A 19,718-nucleotide genomic window follows, 5' to 3' on the forward strand; every position below is an offset into this window, starting at 1 on the left:
CTTGGGCTTGAAATAACACCACAGAAGACAGACTTAGCTATAATCTTTCTGTAGCAAAGCTAGACGGAGCAGCCTGACTTCTCAGTCGGGGATTCTTATCAGACGTGATAACAGTCAGATTACACAGAGAACAATGAAACAAAGGGCAGATTAGGTGTTTACTGTCATGTTCCCACTGATTTATAAGGTAAAATACAAGAGGGTGCTTCATCTCTGGTTCTCTTTAAGCAATACCAGTTGCCTTGCAGCCCTGCTGATCCTCTGCCTCTAATACATTTAGCCATAGCACCTGAACAAGCATGCAGCAAATCAGGTGTTTCTGATATTATTGTCAGCTCTGACAAGATTAGCTGCAGCCTTGTTTGTGGTGTTATTCAGACACTACTGCAGCCAAATAGATCCGCAGGGCTGCCAGGCAACTGGTATTGTTTTACAGGAAATAAATATGGCAGCGTATCCCTCTCATCTCAGGTTCACTTTAAAACAACTGATTCAAAAAAAATCAATGGTGAAGGTGACAGCGGCATTTTCAATACGTTCTGAGCGGCAGTCATAAAAATAAGAAAAAATAATGAGGTAAAATTAATAAGAAAAATGTATAAAAAAAAATGATTACCTACAAACATAATCGAGCAAAACATCAGCAAATCTCTCGATGTGACAAAAGTGAAGGCCCATGCCTCCTGCACGCCATGCAATTTCCCCCCAGATTGACAGTCGAATCAATTATTTCCGACAGGTCGGATCTGATTTTGGATCATTTTTCTGATCGATTTTCTGATCCCTTCTTTACAAAATAGATCAGAAAAATCAGAAATCAGATTGGACCTGTCGGAAATGATCTATTCATCCGTCAATGTGGCGGAAAATCGCATTGTGTATACCAGGCAATGAACTGTCTAGATAGCCGTTTCCATGTCAAATAACGCCTAAATAGGGCCCATCACACTTGGACGATTAGCAGCTGTTTACCGCCAATCGCCGGCAATCGCTAGCACTTTTTAAAGTGCTTGTGCAATGTAAAGTATATGGCAGTGATCTCACTGCCACAATTGTTGTCGCTAAACGCAAATGCGCTGCATGTGATTTTAGAGCGATCGGGATTGCAATGGATTTCAACTGTGAATCGCGATTGCTCAAAAATCGCAAAAAAATGTCCAGTAAAAAATATTCAATTATCACGTTAAAAAACTGCGGTAAAACTCAAGCGATAATCGATTTGCGATCATAAGTGTGAACGAGGCCTTAGAGATTGCGCTGCATGGCGGCTGGCGTGAAAGACGGATCCGAGGTAAGCTTAGAGACAATAGGAGACACAGCGCAGTCCGCAGCCAGTCCCATTATAACTCGTTATCGCGAGCCCAGAGGTGACACGCAGAGAGGGGGCCATTCACTGCAGCCACTCCACCTGCAATTAGCAACAGCCAGCTCTGCCAATCGCCGGACGATTAAATATTAACATTCTTTACACGAGGATAACGTGAAGACAAATCTCTGCTGCCTAATGGAGTCAGAGCTCAGATCTTGTCAGCATCTCCTAATAAACTGAGGCCAGGGAGATAAGTCTAGACGCTCAGCGCGCAGTCCGCGAGATTCTCATTACTATCAGGCGAGGTGACAGGTCCTCACAGGAGAGTCAGAAGAGCTTACAATCAGGAGGGACAACAGGTCCTCACAGGAGAGTCAGAAGAGCTCACAATCAGGGGGGACGACAGGTCCTCACACAGGAGTGACTGAAGAGCTCACAATCAGGGGGGATTACAAGTCCTCACAGGTGAGACAGAAGAGCTCACAATCAGGAGGGACAACAGGTCCTCACAGGAGAGCCAGAAGAGCTCACAATCAGGGGGGACGACAGGTCCTCACACAGGAGTGACTGAAGAGCTCACAATCAAGGGGGATGACAAGTCCTCACAGGTGAGACAGAAGAGCTCACAATCAGGTGGGATGAGGCAGTGACCCTTTGCCTCTGATTACATTGTGACAGAGAAGTAAATAAGGGCTATAGAATGTTTTAAGCTTGTCTGAAAAGGTGTGTTTTAAGAGTGCGTTTGAAGATGTCCAGGTTTGGAGCATGACGTACAGGCTGTGGAAGAGAGTTCCAGATAAGGGGTGATGCTTGTGTAAAGTCCTGGATGGGAGCATGAGAGGAGGTGATCAGCTTAGAGGCCAGGAGAATCTGCCCAATTCTCAGGAAATATAGAATACAACACAGGCTGGCACTATAGAGTATAGCATAGGATGGCACTATAGAGTATAGCATAGGATGGCACTATAGAGTATAGCATAGGCGGGCACTATAGAGTATAGCATAGGCTGGCACTATAGAGTATTGCATAGGCTGGCACTATAGAGTATTGCATAGGCTGGCACTATAGAGTATAGCATGGGCTGGCACTATAGGGTATAGCATAGGCTGGCACTATAGAGTATAGCATAGGCTGGCACTATAGAGTATAGCATAGGCTGGCACTATAGGGTATAGCATAGGCTGGCACTATAGAGTATAGCATAGGCTGGCACTATAGGGTATAGCATAGGCTGGCACTATAGAGTATAGCATAGGCTGGCACTATAGGGTATAGCATAGGCTGGCACTATAGGGTATAGCATAGGCTGGCACTATAGGGTATAGCATAGGCGGGCACTATAGGGTATAGCATAGGCTGGCACTATAGAGTATTGCATAGGCTGGCACTATAGAGTATTGCATAGGCTGGCACTATAGAGTATTGCATAGGCTGGCACTATAGAGTATAGCATAGGCTGGCACTATAGAGTATAGCATAGGCTGGCACTATAGAGTATAGCATAGGCTGGCACTATAGAGTATAGCATAGGCTGGCACTATAGAGTATAGCATAGGCTGGCACTATAGGGTATAGCATAGGCTGGCACTATAGAGTATAGCATAGGCTGGCACTATAGGGTATAGCATAGGCTGGCACTATAGAGTATAGCATAGGCTGGCACTATAGGGTATAGCATAGGCTGGCACTATAGAGTATAGCATAGGCTGGCACTATAGGGTATAGCATAGGCTGGCACTATAGAGTATAGCATAGGATGGCACTATAGAGTATAGCATGGGCTGGCACTATAGAGTATAGCATGGGCTGGCACTATAGGGTATAGCATAGGCGGGCACTATAGAGTATAGCATAGGATGGCACTATAGAGTATAGCATGGGCTGGCACTATAGGGTATAGCATAGGCTGGCACTATAGGGTATAGCATAGGCTGGCACTATAGAGTATAGCATAGGATGGCACTATAGAGTATAGCATGGGCTGGCACTATAGGGTATAACATAGGGTGGCACTATAGAGTATAGCATAGGCTGGCACTATAGAGTATAGCATAGGCTGGCACTATAGGGTATAGCATAGGCTGGCACTATAGGGTATAGCATAGGCGGGCACTATAGGGTATAGCATAGGCTGGCACTATAGAGTATTGCATAGGCTGGCACTATAGAGTATTGCATAGGCTGGCACTATAGAGTATAGCATAGGCTGGCACTATAGGGTATAGCATAGGCTGGCACTATAGAGTATAGCATGGGCTGGCACTATAGGGTATAGCATAGGCTGGCACTATAGGGTATAGCAAAGGCTGGCACTATAGAGTATAGCATGGGCTGGCACTATAGGGTATAGCATAGGCTGGCACTATAGAGTATAGCATGGGCTGGCACTATAGGGTATAGCATAGGCGGGCACTATAGGGTATAGCATGGGCTGGCACTATAGGGTATAGCATAGGCGGGCACTATAGAGTATAGCATAGGCTGGCACTATAGGGTATAGCATGGGCTGGCACTATAGAGTAGACTGGCATTACATAGACTGGCACTGTAGAATAAATAACAGGCTGGAATTATAGCAGATAGCATAGGCTGGCAGATAGAAGATAACATAGGCTGACACAACAGAAGATAGCAGAACCTATCACAATAGAATATTGCATAGGATGGCATTATAGAATACAGTACAAACTGGCATTGTAGAGTATATTATAGGCTGGCACTATACAGTATATAGAATCTACAGAACATAAATAAATTCTCACTTGCCATCTCATCTCAAAGTCACTCATCAATCATTACATGGAGATGGCAGCGTCTCGGCAGAACCCTTAGCTTTGTACTGGCATGGGTACGGCATGGAGATGGCAGTGCCTAGGCAGAGCCCACAGCTCTGTACTGGCATGGCATGGAGATGGCAGCGTCTCGGCAGAACTCTCAGCTCTGTACTAGCTTGGGTATGGCATGGAGATGGAAGTGCCTAGGCAGAACATGCCAGCGTCTCGGCAGAACACTCAGCTCTGTACTGGCTTGGCATGGAGATGGCAGTGCCTAGGCAGAGCCCACAGCTCTGTACTGCCATGGCATGGAGATGGCAGTGCCTAGGCAGAGCCCACAGCTCTGTACTGCCATGGCATGGAGATGCCAGCGTCTCGGCAGAACTCTCAGCTCTGTACTAGCTTGGGTATGGCATGGAGATGGAAGTGCCTAGGCAGAACATGCCAGCGTCTCGGCAGAACACTCAGCTCTGTACTGGCTTGGCATGGAGATGGCAGTGCCTAGGCAGGACCGTCAGCTCTATACTGGCACGACACAGAGATGACAGCGCCTAGGCAGAACATGCAGGTGCCTTGGCAGAACCCTCAGCTCTGTACTGGCTTGGCATGGAGATGCCAGCGTCTCAGCAGAACCCGCAGCTTTGTACTGGCATGGGTATGGCATGGAGATGGCAGCGTCTCGGCAGAACCCTCAGCTTTGTACTGGCTTGGGTATGGCATGGAGATGCCAGCGTCTCGGCAGAACCCTCAGCTCTGTACTGGCTTGGCATGGAGATGCCAGCGTCTCGGCAGAACCCTCAGCTCTGTACTGGCTTGGCATGGAGATGCCAGCATCTCGGCAGAACCCTCAGCTCTGTACTGGCTTGGCATGGAGATGCCAGCGTCTCGGCAGAACCCTCAGCTTTGTACTGGCTTGGGTATGGCATGGAGATGGCAGTGCCTAGGCAGAACCCACAGCTCTGTACTGGCATGACACAGAGATGCCAGCGCCTAGGCAGAACATGCACTGACTGTACTGGCATGGAGATGCCAGCGTCTCGGCAGAACCCTCAGTTCTGTACTGGCATGGCATGGAGATGGCAGAACCCTCAGCTCTGTACTGAGGGAAGCAGGCAGTATATAAAGTGAGAGGAGAAGGAATGTCACAATGGCTGGAGAAACATCAGCAGCAGCCAGAGATCTTCCAATATCACAGATCATCTTCTACCTCCTGCACCTCTAATAACTGCTGTCATAGGAGCGGCTCTTCCTAATACCCTCTCCTTAACCCCCCCTTCTTCCCATGGGGTACAGAGGATCCAGAGATAAGAGGTGTCTCCCCCCCTCCCCCCGGGGGGTACAGAGAATCTAAATGCAGGGGCGTCTCTACTTACAGGCATGGCAAAGTGACTCCACACAATCCTCAGGAACACCTGGGGGAATCCTCCAACTTCTGATGGAATTCTAGAAAACTTGCTGGAATTCTGGCACACCTGGTAAAATTCTGGCACACCTGGTAGGAATTCTAGAACACTTGATGGAATTCTGGCAAAACTTGTGACATTCAGGCACACCTCATGGAATCCTGGTGGGATTCTCCCGCACCTGGTGGAATTTTGGTGGAATGTTGGTGCTCCTGGTCTAGAATTCTGGCACACCTAGTTGGAATTCTGGTGCTCCTGGTAAGAATTCTGGCACACCTGGTTGCAGTTCTGTCACACCTAGTGGAATTTGGGCGCACCTGGTTGCAGTTCTGGCGCACCTGGTAATAATTCTGGTGCACCTGGTTCGAGTTCTGGCTCTCCTGGTTGCAGTTGTGGTGCTCCTGGTAATAATCCTGGTGCACCTGGTTGCAGTCCTGGCTCTCCTGCTTGCAGTCCTGGCTCTGTAGGTGAGATTGTGGCGGAATCCTCGCGGAACGCGCAGCTCTCAGATTCTCACACTCCGGACTGGCAGCCGCTCTCCTCTCCGTCGCGTTACACAACTCTAGCCGAGCTGCCAGGCTTATGTAAAGACTTGTGTAACGCAGCAGCCAATCACCGCGCCCACATGCAAATGAGAGGCGCCCGGGCTTCCAATAGCAAGGCTCGGGGAGTGGTCTGGCCAGCCACAGGCACTACAGTCTCCAGCGCAGAGCTGTCTACAGAGCGCTGTACATGGCAGTCCAGGGGAAAGACAGCTTCTGTTCCCTACACTGCAAAACTAAAACTTCCCTGTCCTGAGAAACTGACAACTAAGTATGTTTACAGAGTACATAGTCATGTCACTGACTGTCTTCAGAGGAGCTCACATCATAGTCATAGTGTCAGAGCCGGGACAAGGTTCTCCAGCACCCAAGGCTGAGACACCAAAGTGCGCCCCTACATCCCTCCCACCCCAGCTGTCACACACTGATTGCTATTAGACTAAGAGGGCCACAGGGCCCACAACCTCCCCAACACCTTAAGATCTAGTTATCTGGCTTGCAGTCACTGATATGTATCCCCTTTTCTTATTTCTTTCTGCTTCATACACAATTAGGAATGACAGCTGAATGAATTGTGCGCCCCCTCCTACACTGCGCCCTGAGGCTGGAGCCTCTCCAGCCTATGCCTCGGCCCGGCCCTGCATAGTGTAATGTCCTACCATATTATTATTATGTATTTATATAGCACTGACATCTTCTGCAGCACATTACAGAGTACATAGTCATGTCACTGACTGCCCTCAGAGGAGCTCACAATCTAATCCCTACCATAGTCATAGTCTAATGTCCTACCATATTATTATTATGTATTTATATAGCACTGACATCTCCTGCAGCACATTACAGAGTACATAGTCATGTCACTGACTGTCCTCAGAGGAGCTCACACTCTAATCCTACCATAGTCATAATCTAATGTCCTACCATATTATTATGTATTTATATAGCACTGACATCTTCTGCAGCACTTTACAGAGTACATAGTTATGTCACTGACTCTCCTCAGAGGAGCTCACAATCTAATCCTACCATAGTCATAGTCTAATGTCCTACCATATTATTATTATGTACTTATATAGCACTGACATCTCCTGCAGCACATTACAGAGTACATAGTCATGTCACTGACTGTCCTCAGAGGAGCTCACACTCTAATCCTACCATAGTCATAGTCTAATGTCCTACCATATTATTATTATTATGTATTTATATAGCACTGACATCTCCTGCAGCACATTACAGAGTACATAGTCATGTCACTGGCTGTCCTCAGAGGAGCTCACACTCTAATCCTACCATAGTCATGGTCTAATGTCCTACCATATTATTATTATGTATTTATATAGCACTGACATCTTCTGCAGCACATTACAGAGTACATAGTCATGTCACTGACTGTCCTCAGAGGGGCTCACAATCTAATCCTACCATAGTCATAGTCTAATGTCCTACCATATTATTATTATGTATTTATATAGCACTGACATCTTCTGCAGCACATTACAGAGTACATAGTCATGTCACTGACTGTCCTCAAAGGAGCTCACACTCTAATCCTACCATAGTCATAGTGTAATGTCCTACCATATTATTATTATGTATTTATATAGCACTGACATCTCCTGCAGCACTGTACAGAGTACATAGTCATGTCACTGACTGTCTTTAGAGGAGCTCACACTCTAATCCTACCATAGTCATAGTTTAATGTCCTACCATATTATTATTATGTATTTATATAGCACTGACATCTTCTGCAGCACATTACAGAGTACATAGTCATGTCACTGACTGTCCTCAGAGGAACTCACAATCTAAACCTACCATAGTCCTAGTCTATTGTCCTTCCATATTATTATTATGTATTTATCTAGCACTGATATCTCCTGCAGCGCATTACAGAGTACATAGTCATGTCACTGACTGTCCTCAGAGGAGCTCACAATCTAATCCTACCCTAGTCATAGTCTAATGTCCTACCATATTATTATTATGTATTTATATAGCACTGACATCTCCTGCAGCACATTACAGAGTACATAGTCATGTCACTGACTGTCCTCAGAGAAGCTCACACTCTAACCCTACCATAGTCATAGTCTAATGTCCTACCATATTGTTATTATGTATTTATATAGCACTGATATCTCCTGCAGCGCATTACAGAGTACATAGTCATGTCACTGACTGTCCTCAGAGGAGCTCACAATTTAATCCTACCATAGTCATAGTCTATTGTCCTTCCATATTATTATTATGTATTTATACAGCACTGACATCTTCTGCAGCACATTACAGAGTACATAGTCATGTCACTGACTGTCCTCAGAGGAGCTCACAATCTAATACTACCATACCATGATCATAGTCTATTGTCCTTCCATATTATTGTTATGTATTTATATAGCACTGACATCTTCTACAGCACTTTACAGAGTACAATCTACTCCTACCATAGTCATAGTCTAATGTCCTACCATATTATTATTATGATCTAGCTGATTGCCCGGTGTTGCCCGGGAATGTATTTGGCTGGTGTTGGCTCTACATACTTTTTCTAACCCTAACACATAATTACTCACTGACCAAGTTTGTGAGCTTTGCGGTCTTTGGCATCAATAATTTGCATTGAAATGAAAAAAATCTGATTCGCTGTTTGTGGCTCCACACCCTTTTCTGAATTTGAGCCCCAGTCACCCAATAACAAACTGTACCAGGTTTGAGGCCTGTGCCATTAACAGTGCAAGAATGGTAGCAATTACATATTCCCCTTGAAAAGCAATAGGTGAAGTTTGATTCACTTTTGTAGGCTCCACCCACTTTTCTGAATATTAATCCCAGTCACCCAGTGACCAACTGTGCAAAGTTTAAAAACCCTGCCGTGAACAGTGTAAGAATGGCTGCAGCTTACATTTTCCCAGTGAAATTTGTATTTGTTACCACCCACTGATGACCCGGCGTTGCCTGTGTATGTATTTGACTGGTGTTGGCTCCGCCCACTTTCTAACCCTAACGCACAAACACTCAATGACCAAGTTTGTGAGCTTTGGGGTCCTTGGCATCAATAATTTGTATATTCCAATAGAAATTAAACAAATCAGATTGGCTGTTTGTGGCTTCACCCCCTCTCCAGCATTTGAACCCCAGTCACCCAATGACCAACTGTAGCAGGTTTGAGGCATCTGCTATTAACAGCGTAAAAATGGCAGCAATTTAAATATTCCACTTGAAAATCAACAAGTGAATTTTTAATTGGCTCCACCCACTTCCCTGAATATTTATCTCAGTCACACAGTGACCATCTGGGCAAAGTTTGGGAACCCTGCCATAAACAGTGTAAGAAGGGCTGCAGTTTACACTTTCCCAGTGAAATTTGTTTTTGGCTCCGCCCACTTTTTGTAACCTGGACACACAGTCACTCAATGACCAAGTTTGTGAGCTTTGGGGTCCTTGGCGTCAATAATTTGTACTTTCTCATGAAATGAAACAAATCTGATTGGCTGTTTGTGGCTCTGCCCCCTTTTCTGAATTTGAACCCCAGTCACCCAATGACCAACTGTACCAGGTTAGAGGCTTGTGCCATTAACAGTGCAAGAATGGTAGCAATTTTAATATTCTCTTTGAAAAGCGACGTTATTTTTGATTGGCATTTTGATGGCATTTTAGGCTCCACCCACTTATCTGAACATTAATCCCAGTCACCCAGTAACCAGCTATGCTAAGTTTGAGAACCCTGCCATTAACAGTGAAGAAAAGCTGCAGTTTACAATTCCCCAGAAAAATCTGTTTTTAACTCCACCCACTTTTTGTAACCTGGACACACAGTCACTACTCAATGACCAAGTTTGTGAGCTTTTGGGTTCCTGGCATCAAAATTGTGGTAATGGAAGCAGTTTATCCAGCAAAGAAATCTGATTGGCTGTTTTTGGCTCCACCCCGTTACTGAATTTGAACCCAAGACACTTAACGACCGACTGTAGCAGGTTTGAGGCCTCTGCCATTAACAGTGTAAGAATGGCTACAGTTTCAATATTCCCCTTGAAAATCAAAATGTGAATTTTGATTGGCTGCTTTAGGCTCCACCCACTTTCCTAAATAGTAGTCCCAGTCACCCAGTGTCCAACTGTTTGACGTTTGAGAACCCTGCCAATAACAGAATGGCTGAAATCAATCTAACAAATCTGATTGGCTGTTTGTGACTCCACCCCTTTACTGAATTTTGACCCCAGTCACCCAATGACTGACTGTATCAGGTTTGGGACCTCTGCCATTAACAGTGTAAGAATGGTAGCAATGTAAATATTCCCCTTGAAAATCAATAGGTGAATTTTGATTGGCTGTTGTAGGCTCCACCCACATTTCTGAATATTCATCCCAGTCACCCAGTGGCCAATTGTGTAAAGTTTGGGAACCCTGCCATGTTAAAAATGTAGTTGTTGGCACCGCCCACTTTTTCTAACCTTGACATACAGTCACTCAATTATCAAGTTTATCAGCTTTGGGGTCCTTGGTATCAATACTTTGTATATTCCCATTTAAAAAAATAAACAAATCTTATTGGCTGTTTGTGGCTCCGCCCCCTTTCTGAATTTGGGCCCTAGTCACCCAATAAGCAACTGTACCAGGTTTGAGGCATCTGCTTTGAACAGTATAAGAGAATGGTAGCAGCTTAAAAGAGAATCTGTACTCTAATATTCTTACACTAAAAAGCATACCATTCTATTCCTTATGTTCTCCTGTGCCCCTCTGTGCTGTTTCTGCCACTCTCTGCTGCAATCCTGGCTTGTAATTAACAGTTTTAGGCAGTGTTTACAAACAAACTAACCAGCTTGTGATAGGCTCACATAAACAGAGTGTGTGAGTCATACAGAGTGTGCAGGGGGCCTGCAGAGGGTGTGTATCGCTTCTAACCAATCACAAGCAGCCCTGCACATACCACACACTCAAGCCTTAGCCCGACAGACACGAAAGAGGAAAGGTGATAAGATTTATTACAGAGACAGTGCAATTAGGAAAGGCTGCAGTAAGCCTGAGCACATTAGAACAGGCATATGAACTTATAGGATAGAAGAACTAAGGCTGAAAAATTTGTTACAGAGTCTCTTTAAATATTCCCTTTGAAAATCAAAAGGTGCATTTTTATTGGCTGTTGTAGGCTCTACTCACCTTCCAAAATCTTAATCTCAGTCACCCAGTGACCAACTGTGGAAAGTTTGAGAACCATGCCATTAACGATTTAAGAATGGCTGAAGTTTATACTTTCCCAGTAAAAGTTGTTTTTGGCCCCGCCCACTTTTTGTAACCTTGACACACAGTCACTCAATGACCAAGTTTGTGAGGTTTGAGGTTCCTGGCATCAAAAATGTGTGAATGGAAGCAGTTTATCCACCAAGGAAATCTGATTGGCTGTATGTGGCCCCACCCCTTTAGTGAATTTGGACCCCAGTCACCCAATGACGACTGTAGCAAGTCTGAAGCCTCTGCCATTAACAGTGTAAGAATAGCAGCCGTTTAAATATTCCCCTTGAAAATCAATAGGCGAATTTTGATTGGCTGTTGTAGGCTCCACCCATTTTCTTGAATCCTAATTGCATTCACTCGGTGACCAACTGTGGCAAGTTTGAGAACCCTGCGATTAACAGTCTAAGAATGGCTGCAGTTTACATTTTCCCAGTTAAAATGAACGGCTGAAATTTGATTGGCTGTTTTATGCTCCGCCCACTTTTCCTGGATTCGTAACCTCGGTCACAAAGTGACCAACTGTGCCAAGTGTGGGGACTCTGGCTTGATTACTGTGAGAATGGCAGCCTGTTACATTTTTTCCAAAGCACTGACTCCCCTTTTCTAATAAATCAATCCAATGCAGCTAAAATCTACACATAATGAATTACACAATGAATTACACCTCTTTCCTATAGTGAGTGCGCAATATGGCATCCTGGTCAATTCCCTTAGGCTAGATGCACACTTAGCAGAAATGCTAGCGTTGCGGAAAATGCTGTGTTTTTGCTACTAATGGAAGTCTATTGAAAAAGACTCCTATGCATTTTGTATGCGTGCATTTTTAAAAACGCTGGTTTTGTTGCGCATTATACAAAAACACATCAAAAATGCACATAAGAAAGTCAAAGGAAACGCAATGGTATGCATTTTACATGCTTTTTTATATGCGTGGGTTTTTTTTTTTTTTTTTTGTGTGATGTATTTCCGCTTCCTGTTGTCTTCCTAGTTATTTGCATAAAACGGAATTTAAAAACGCATACAAAATGCATATGCGTTTTGTAAATGCGAAACGCAAACGCATTGAAGTGTACGCAAAACGCTTGAAAAACCCATCTGCGGGAAAGAACCGCTAACGCAAATGCACCAAAAAGGCAGTAAAACCGCATACAGAAAAAAAAAACAGCTGATGACATAAAATGCAACCTTTCAAGTTATGTTATGTGTGCACCTAACCTCCAAGAGAAACTCCAGTGAAAATAATGTAATAAAAAAATGTGCTTAATTTTTACAATAATTATGTATAAATGATTTAGTCAGTGTTTGCTGATTGTAAAATCTTTTAAATCCCTGATTTACATTCTGACATTTATCACATGGTGACATTTTTACTGCTGGCAGGTGATGTCAGTGGAAGGAGATGCTGCTTGCTTTTTTGGCAGTTGGAAGCAGCTGTTATTTCCCACAATGCAGCAAGGCTCCCACAGTATGATGTCAGAACCATGGTCCTGACATCACACTGTGGGAGGAGTTTCACCACAATATCAGCCATACAGCGCCCCCTGATGATCAGTTTAAGAAAAGGAATAGATTTCTCTTGGGAAAGGGGGTATCAGCTACTGATTGGGATGAAGTTCAATTCTTGTTTATGGTTTCTCTTTAAATGCTGTCACTGTGAGATTAATTTGCCATAAGATGGGCAGCTTTCGTCATCCGACTCCAGCTCTGCGTCAGGCACCCTGGAATGAGACTGAAATGTTAGCATGTAAAGCAAATGTCAATCCGTTTTATACTGTAATAACCAGGATGGATGTGGATGTGGCATATGGTGGAGAGGCAGGCTGTAAATATTCCTAGAGATGTACCTGTAGGCTTCATCATAACTGTACATTGTGAAAGCAAGAAAAGCGGAAAAATATACAATACTTATTTTTAGACTTCTTCTCGTGCAGTTGGGAAAACTGTGCTTCAGCTGTCAGGTTACATATAACAATCAAACAGGCATAAATATTCACACTTCTGCCTCCGCTCCTTACATAAGGGGGGGAATTGTCACAGCCATTTTCCAGGTGACCATCTTTGATGGGTTCTACAAAAATCTGAAAGAGACTTCCTGTAAATAAGGTCTTTACCCCCCCAGCGTTGCGTCAAGCTTGTGAGGTCGAGCGGCCGCAGACTTATTAAAGCAGCAAGGTCAGCCATACTGTACCAGGATAAAAAAAAACATGTATATAAGTAGATTAATACTTGTTCAACTTTCATAACATATGCATTGTACTGTTCACGTTTAGATTTCAGTCAATCTTATATAGTAAGTAAAGAGAAAACTGTTTCAGGCATTTTCAATCTTTACTGCCTCTGACTGAAGCCAATCCTGATGTCATTTCCTCCCTTACTCTTTTTTCCTCCTAGAAACTGCACTGTCCTATCTAGCTTGCTTTGTAAACACGTGTGAGCACACATCGATCATATTTCAGTAGCTTCTCCCTTTTCAGCTTTTTGTCACACTGAACTGCCGTCAGCCAATCAGTGAGGAGCAGGAATGTGGGAGGGGAGATAACAACCTTTCCTCTCCTTGGTAATGTACCAAATACAGCCAGGCTGACTGAGATGAGATTTATTACAGCAGAAACATTTATGATTATATTGGAATGTTTGCAATGCAGGGTCAGGTTGCAGGCTGTATAATAAACACAGAGCAGTGGGTAAATGGAATTTGGAAACACATACATTTGCGGGAAGACTGGCCAGGAGTCCATCGGTCAGGAAATCCATGCTAATACCGCCAGGCACCCGATCGAGCCTTTCCGGCCAAGATTTTACAGCATGCCCAATCGTTGCTTTAGACAGATTTCAGCAGGAAGCGCTGGATAATTATACTGTAGGGGATCGCTCCTCTCGGCCGCAGTATGGTCTTAGGCAGCGATAGAGGTAGAGTCAGCTGACACTTAGGCAGGGGTTTATGTAATAAATAGTAATATATGGATGTTGTCCCTGGCTGGGATTGAACCCTGGTCTTTGGCATTGGAGGCGATACCCTTAACCACTATGCTATAGCTGACACACAGGCAGGCTGTTTTACTGGTTACTATTGGTTACTCAGCTGACATGTATTACCACCCGTGTCAGCTGATCTCTCTCTCAGCTGATACTTAATCAAGATTAATGCCTGCGTGTGATTGGCTGTGGTGTGCATGTGGCCGGCCACTGATTGGAAGCTGTCAGTATTTAAACCTTGCTGTGACACTTGCATGTTGCCTGTGATAGCTCTAGCTTGCTGGTTGCTGTGTAATGCGCTGTCTTGTATTGGATTACCTGGATTTTGACCTCTGCCTGTTATCGGACCTTCCTTGCCTGCCGCCTGAACCGACCTCTTGCCTGGATTATCGTTATGACTGTTTGCTGCCTGGTTTGACCTCGGATACGTTTTTGACCTCTCTTTGCCTAGCCCTCCTGTACTGTAATATATCTGATCACCCGTGTATGACCCTGGACTGTTACTGGACTTTGCTAACTGAATCCTTGTTTGGCCTGGAAGTTTATTTGCTCACCCTGCATTCAGCTCCAATACCTTGCACACTAAAGGCCTGGGTGTAACCAAAGTCGGGGAGATGTTGTCTCCTCACCTCCCGTTCAAGCAGGGACGCGGCACTCAGGGAGAAGCATGTGGAGGTAGATTGGGGCATTGGAGCTGATTCTTGGGTGGGTATTCCTACAGGCCTGACATATACTTACTTGTGTTGCGTTTCCTCTCTATGCTGTCCTCTCTGGCTCCCAGTTGCATGACGTGCATCAAGAGCCAGGCATGTAATAGGGCAAGCCAAGGTACTACCCTAGGCAAGGTAGTAAATTTGGCACCCCTTGTGGTCATTTTGGTAAGCTGAAGAGGAGAGAGGTCAGAGAAGGTGGTAGGTGGGCCACTTGACACCCACTAGGCCCCAAGCACCTGCCTAGGTTGCCTGGGGTGGGGGATGAATCTGCTCTGCAAACCTGTGTCGATTGTGTCCCCAATTATGAAAAGAAAATGAATGAGAAAAAATTGCTTGGGTCTACACATCAAGAAATTGACAATCTACCCAATACCACCCAATATTCATAAACATTAATCAGAAAAATACAGCACTCCTGGTGTTTTTTGTTTTTTTAATAAAAAAAAAAAAAGTTCATTTGATCACAAATCTATCTATCTATCTATCTATCTATCTATCTATCTATCTATCTATCTATCTATCTATCTATCTATCTAAAAGTGTGTGTGTGTGTGTACAGTGTGTGTGTACAGTGTGTGTGTACAGTGTGTGTGTGTGTACAGTGTGTGTGTACAGTGTGTGTGTGTGTGTGTGTGTGGTGTGGTGTGGTGTGTGTGTGGTGTGGTGTGGTGTGTGTGTGTGTGTGTGTGTGTGTGTGTGTGTGTGTACAGTGTGTGTGTGTACAGTGTGTGTGTGTGTACAGTGTGTGTGCGTGCGTGTGTGCGTGCGTGTGTGCGTGCGTGCGTATATCACTCGAAAACAGCTTGAACGATTTGAATGAAACTTGGTATACAGATCCCTTACTACCTGGGATCATATGTTCTGGGGGTCTCGCGTCCCCCCCCCCCCCTGCACATGTGGGCGGAGCTACAAACAGCCAATCAGATTTCACCCATTCATGTCAATGGAAAAAATGTAAAAGGCTGCCATTCTCACAGTAATCAAGCCAGAGTCCCCACACTTGGCACAGTTGGTCACTTGGTGACCGAGGTTACAAATACAGGAAAAGTGGGCTGAGCATAAAACAGTCAATCAAATTTCAGCCATTTATTTTAAAGAGACTCTGTAACAACAAAAACCTCCCCTGGGGGTTACTCACCTCGGGTGGGGGAAGCCTCCGGATCCTAATGAGGCTTCCCACGCCGACGCCGTCCTCTGTCCCACGGGGGTCTCGCCGCAGCCCTCCGAACAGCCGGCGACTGTGCCGACTGTCAGTTCAATATTTACCTTTGCTGGCTCCAGCGGGGGCGCTGTGGCGACTTTCGGCACAGAAATAGACGGAAATACCCGATCTCCGTCGGGTCCACTCTACTGCGCAGGCGCCGGAAACTTGCGCCTGCGCAGTAGAGCAGACCCGACGGCGATCGGGTATTTCCGCCTACTTCGGCGCCGACAGCCATCAGAGCGCCTGCGCAGGATCCAGGAAGGTAAATATTGCGTCACGGCTGTACGGAGGGCTACAGCGAGACCCCCGTGGGACAGAGGACGGCGTGGGAAGCCTCATTAGGATCCTGAGGCTTCCCCCACCCGAGGTGAGTACCCCCCAGGGGCCGTTTTGTCGTTACAGTTCCTCTTTAAATGAGAAAATATAAACTGCAACCATTCTTACACTGTTAATCACAGGGTTCTCAAACTTGCCACACTTGGTCACTGGGTGAATGAGATTGAGATTCAGGGAAGTGGGTGGAGCTTACAACAGCCAATCAAAATTCACCTATTGATTTTCAAGAGGAATATTGAAACTGCTGCCATTCTTACACTGTTAACCACTTTACCCCCGCGCGTACGTATTTCTCCGCCCCTTTTTCCATCCTTTAAAAACCAGGGACGGAGAAACACGTACTTTCCGCGTTCCCGACGCTGCCCGCGCTCCCGCTCGTAAACACGCCGCCCGCCGCTAGTAAACACGCCGCCGCCCGCTCGCCCAGAGATCAATGAACGGGAAAATCCATTCCCGTTCGTTGATCTAAGCCCCGCAATGATCAGCTGCTCTCCTATGGGCAGCGCGATCATTGTGAGAAAAAACTCACGTGTCCAGCCTCCTTATTCTTCCTCCAAGCTTCCGGAAGGAAGCTTGGAGGTCGCATTAAAACAAAAAGTTACTGTGGCCATCTTGTGGCCAAATAGTAAACTACACCCTACACATTTTTCACATACAAATAAATGACTTTTACACATAAAATTAACTCATTACCTCCCACACTCCCCATTTTTTTTTTTTTTTGTAATTAAAAAAAATTAAAAAATTTACAATTAAAAAAAATACATAAATAGTTACCTTAGGGACTGAACTTTTTAAATATTTTTGTCAAGAGGGTATAACACTGTTACTTTATAAACTATGGGCTTGTAATTAGGGATGGACGCAAAACTGAAAAAAATGCACCTTTATTTCCAAATAAAATATTGGCGCCAAACATTGTGATAGGGACATAATTTAAATGGTTTTATAACCGGGACAAAAGGGCAAATACGTTTCATGGGTTTTAATTACAGTAGCATGCATTATTTAAAAACTATAATGGCCGAAAACTGAAAAATAATTATTTTTTTCCCCACATTTTTCCTATTTTCCCATTAAAACACATTTAGAAAAAAATAATTCTTGGCATAATGTCCCACCTAAAGAAAGCCTAATTGGTGGCGAAAAAAACAAGATATAGTTCATTTCATTGCGATAAGTAATAATAAAGTTATAGACGAATGAATGGAAGGAGCGCTGAAAGGTGAAAATTGCTCTGGTGCTCAGGGGGTAAAACCCCTCAGTGGTGAAGAGGTTAATGGCAGAGGCTTCAAACTTGCTACAGTCGGTCATTGATTGACTGTGGTTTAAAACCACTAAAAGGGCGGAGCTAAAAACAGCCAATCAGATTTCCTTGCTGGATAAACTGCTTCCATTCACACATTTTTGATGCCAGGAACCTGAAAGCTCACAAACTTGGTCATTGAGTGACTGTGTGTCCAGGTTACAAAAAGTGGGTGGAGCCAGAGACAAATTTCACTGGAAAAATATAAACTGCAGCCATTCTTACACTGTTATTGGCTGGGTTCTCAAACTTTGCCCAGTTGGTCACTGGGTGACTGGGATTAATATTCTGGAAAGTGGGTGGAACCTTCAACAGCCAATCAAAATTCGCCTGTTGATTTTCAAGGGGAATATGCAAAATGCTGCCATTTTTACACTGTTAATAGCAGATGCTTAAAACCTGGTACAGTCGGTCATTGGGTGACTGGGGTTCAAATTCTGGAAAGGGGGTGGAACCACAAACAGCCAATCAGATTTGTTTAATTTTTATGGGACTATACAGATTATTGATACCAAGGACCCCAAAGCTAATAAACCTGGTCATTGAGTGACCATATGTCAAGGTTAGAAATAGTGGGCACCCCAACAACTACATTTTTTACATAAAAACACATAAAATGCTGCTATTCTTACACTGTTAATGGCAGAGTTCTCAAACTTGACAGCTGGTCACCGAATGAATGGGAATAATATTCAGGAAAGTGGGTGGAGCCTACAACCGCTAATCAAAATTCACCTATTGATTTTCAAGGGGAATATTTACATTGCTACCATTCTTACACTGTTAATGGCAGAAACCACAAACCTGGTACAGTCTGCCATTGGGGGACTGGGGTTCAAATTCTGGACAGGGATGGAGCTACAAACATCCAGGAGAATTTCAGTGGAAAAATGCAACTTATTGATGCCAAGGACCCCAAAGTTCATAAACTTGGTCATTGAGTGACTGGGGGTCCAGGTTACAAACACTGGGTGGAGTTAAAAACAGATTTCCCTTACATTGTTAATGGCAGTGTTCCCAAACTTTGCACAGTTGGTCACTGGGTGACTGGGATTAATATTCAGAAAAGTGGGTGGAGCCTACAACAGCCAATCAAAATTCACCTATTAATTTTCAAGGGGAATATTTAAACTGCTGCCATTCTTACACTGGTAATGGCAGAGGCCTCAAACCTGCTACAGTTGGTCATTAAAGTGGATCCGAGGTGAACTTTTACACATTGCATAATTGTGTTCCTTTCCTATTGTTTATAGGGCATTCTTCAAGCCAAATACTGTTTTGTTATTGTTTTAATACTCTAATTCCCTATAAACTAAAAAAGCCACGCCCACAGGTTTTTAGAGAGCCTTGGCAGTAGCAAGGGCTCATGGGAGCTCAGTCTGGGAAGGAGGAGGGGGAGGTATTACTAGCCAGAGATTTCAGAGGCAGAGGGGAGGAAGGAGGAGGAGGGGGATTAGGCTGATGGCTCAAGATACAGATAAGCCTGCCTCTGTGTAATGTTTGCAAACAACATGGCTGCTGTCATTGTATCACAGGAAGAAATAATCATATTCTATTAAAGCTGTTTGCAGCTAGATTTGCTGTGTAAACTATCTAAACTTTAGATAAGATATATAGACTAGTTACTTGTTATAGTTAGTTTTTTTTATCTCGGATCCACTTTAAGTTATTGCATAGACTGCTTCTATTCACACAATTTTGATGCCAGGAACCCGAAAACTCAAACTTGGTCATTGAGTGACTGTGTGTCAAGGTTAGAAACAGTGGGTGCAGCCAAATACAAATTTCAGTGGGAAAACTGCAGCCATTCTTACACTGTTAGGGCCCGTTCTCACCTGAGCGGGAATCGCGTGATTCCCACTCACGGCAAACCACTAGCGGTTTAGCAAAAACCGCTACACAATGTAGCGAGT

General features: G+C 44.4%; 1 protein-coding gene across 2 annotated transcripts in view; it reads right to left on the minus strand.

The window, feature by feature from the left end:
* CRTAC1 (cartilage acidic protein 1) overlaps positions 1-6,058 on the minus strand; it is an 899,879-nt gene extending 893,821 nt beyond the window's left edge. For both annotated transcript variants that reach the window (XM_068257816.1, XM_068257819.1), the window contains exon 1: positions 5,458-6,058. In XM_068257816.1, the coding sequence (XP_068113917.1) occupies positions 5,458-5,463 (6 nt within the window). In that variant the 5' untranslated portion in view covers positions 5,464-6,058. The remainder of the gene's footprint in view (positions 1-5,457) is intronic.
* Between the last annotated feature and the right edge of the window lie 13,660 nt (positions 6,059-19,718).

Source organism: Hyperolius riggenbachi, chromosome 10, assembly GCF_040937935.1.
Source record: "Hyperolius riggenbachi isolate aHypRig1 chromosome 10, aHypRig1.pri, whole genome shotgun sequence".
NCBI classification, from domain to species: Eukaryota; Metazoa; Chordata; class Amphibia; order Anura; family Hyperoliidae; genus Hyperolius; species Hyperolius riggenbachi.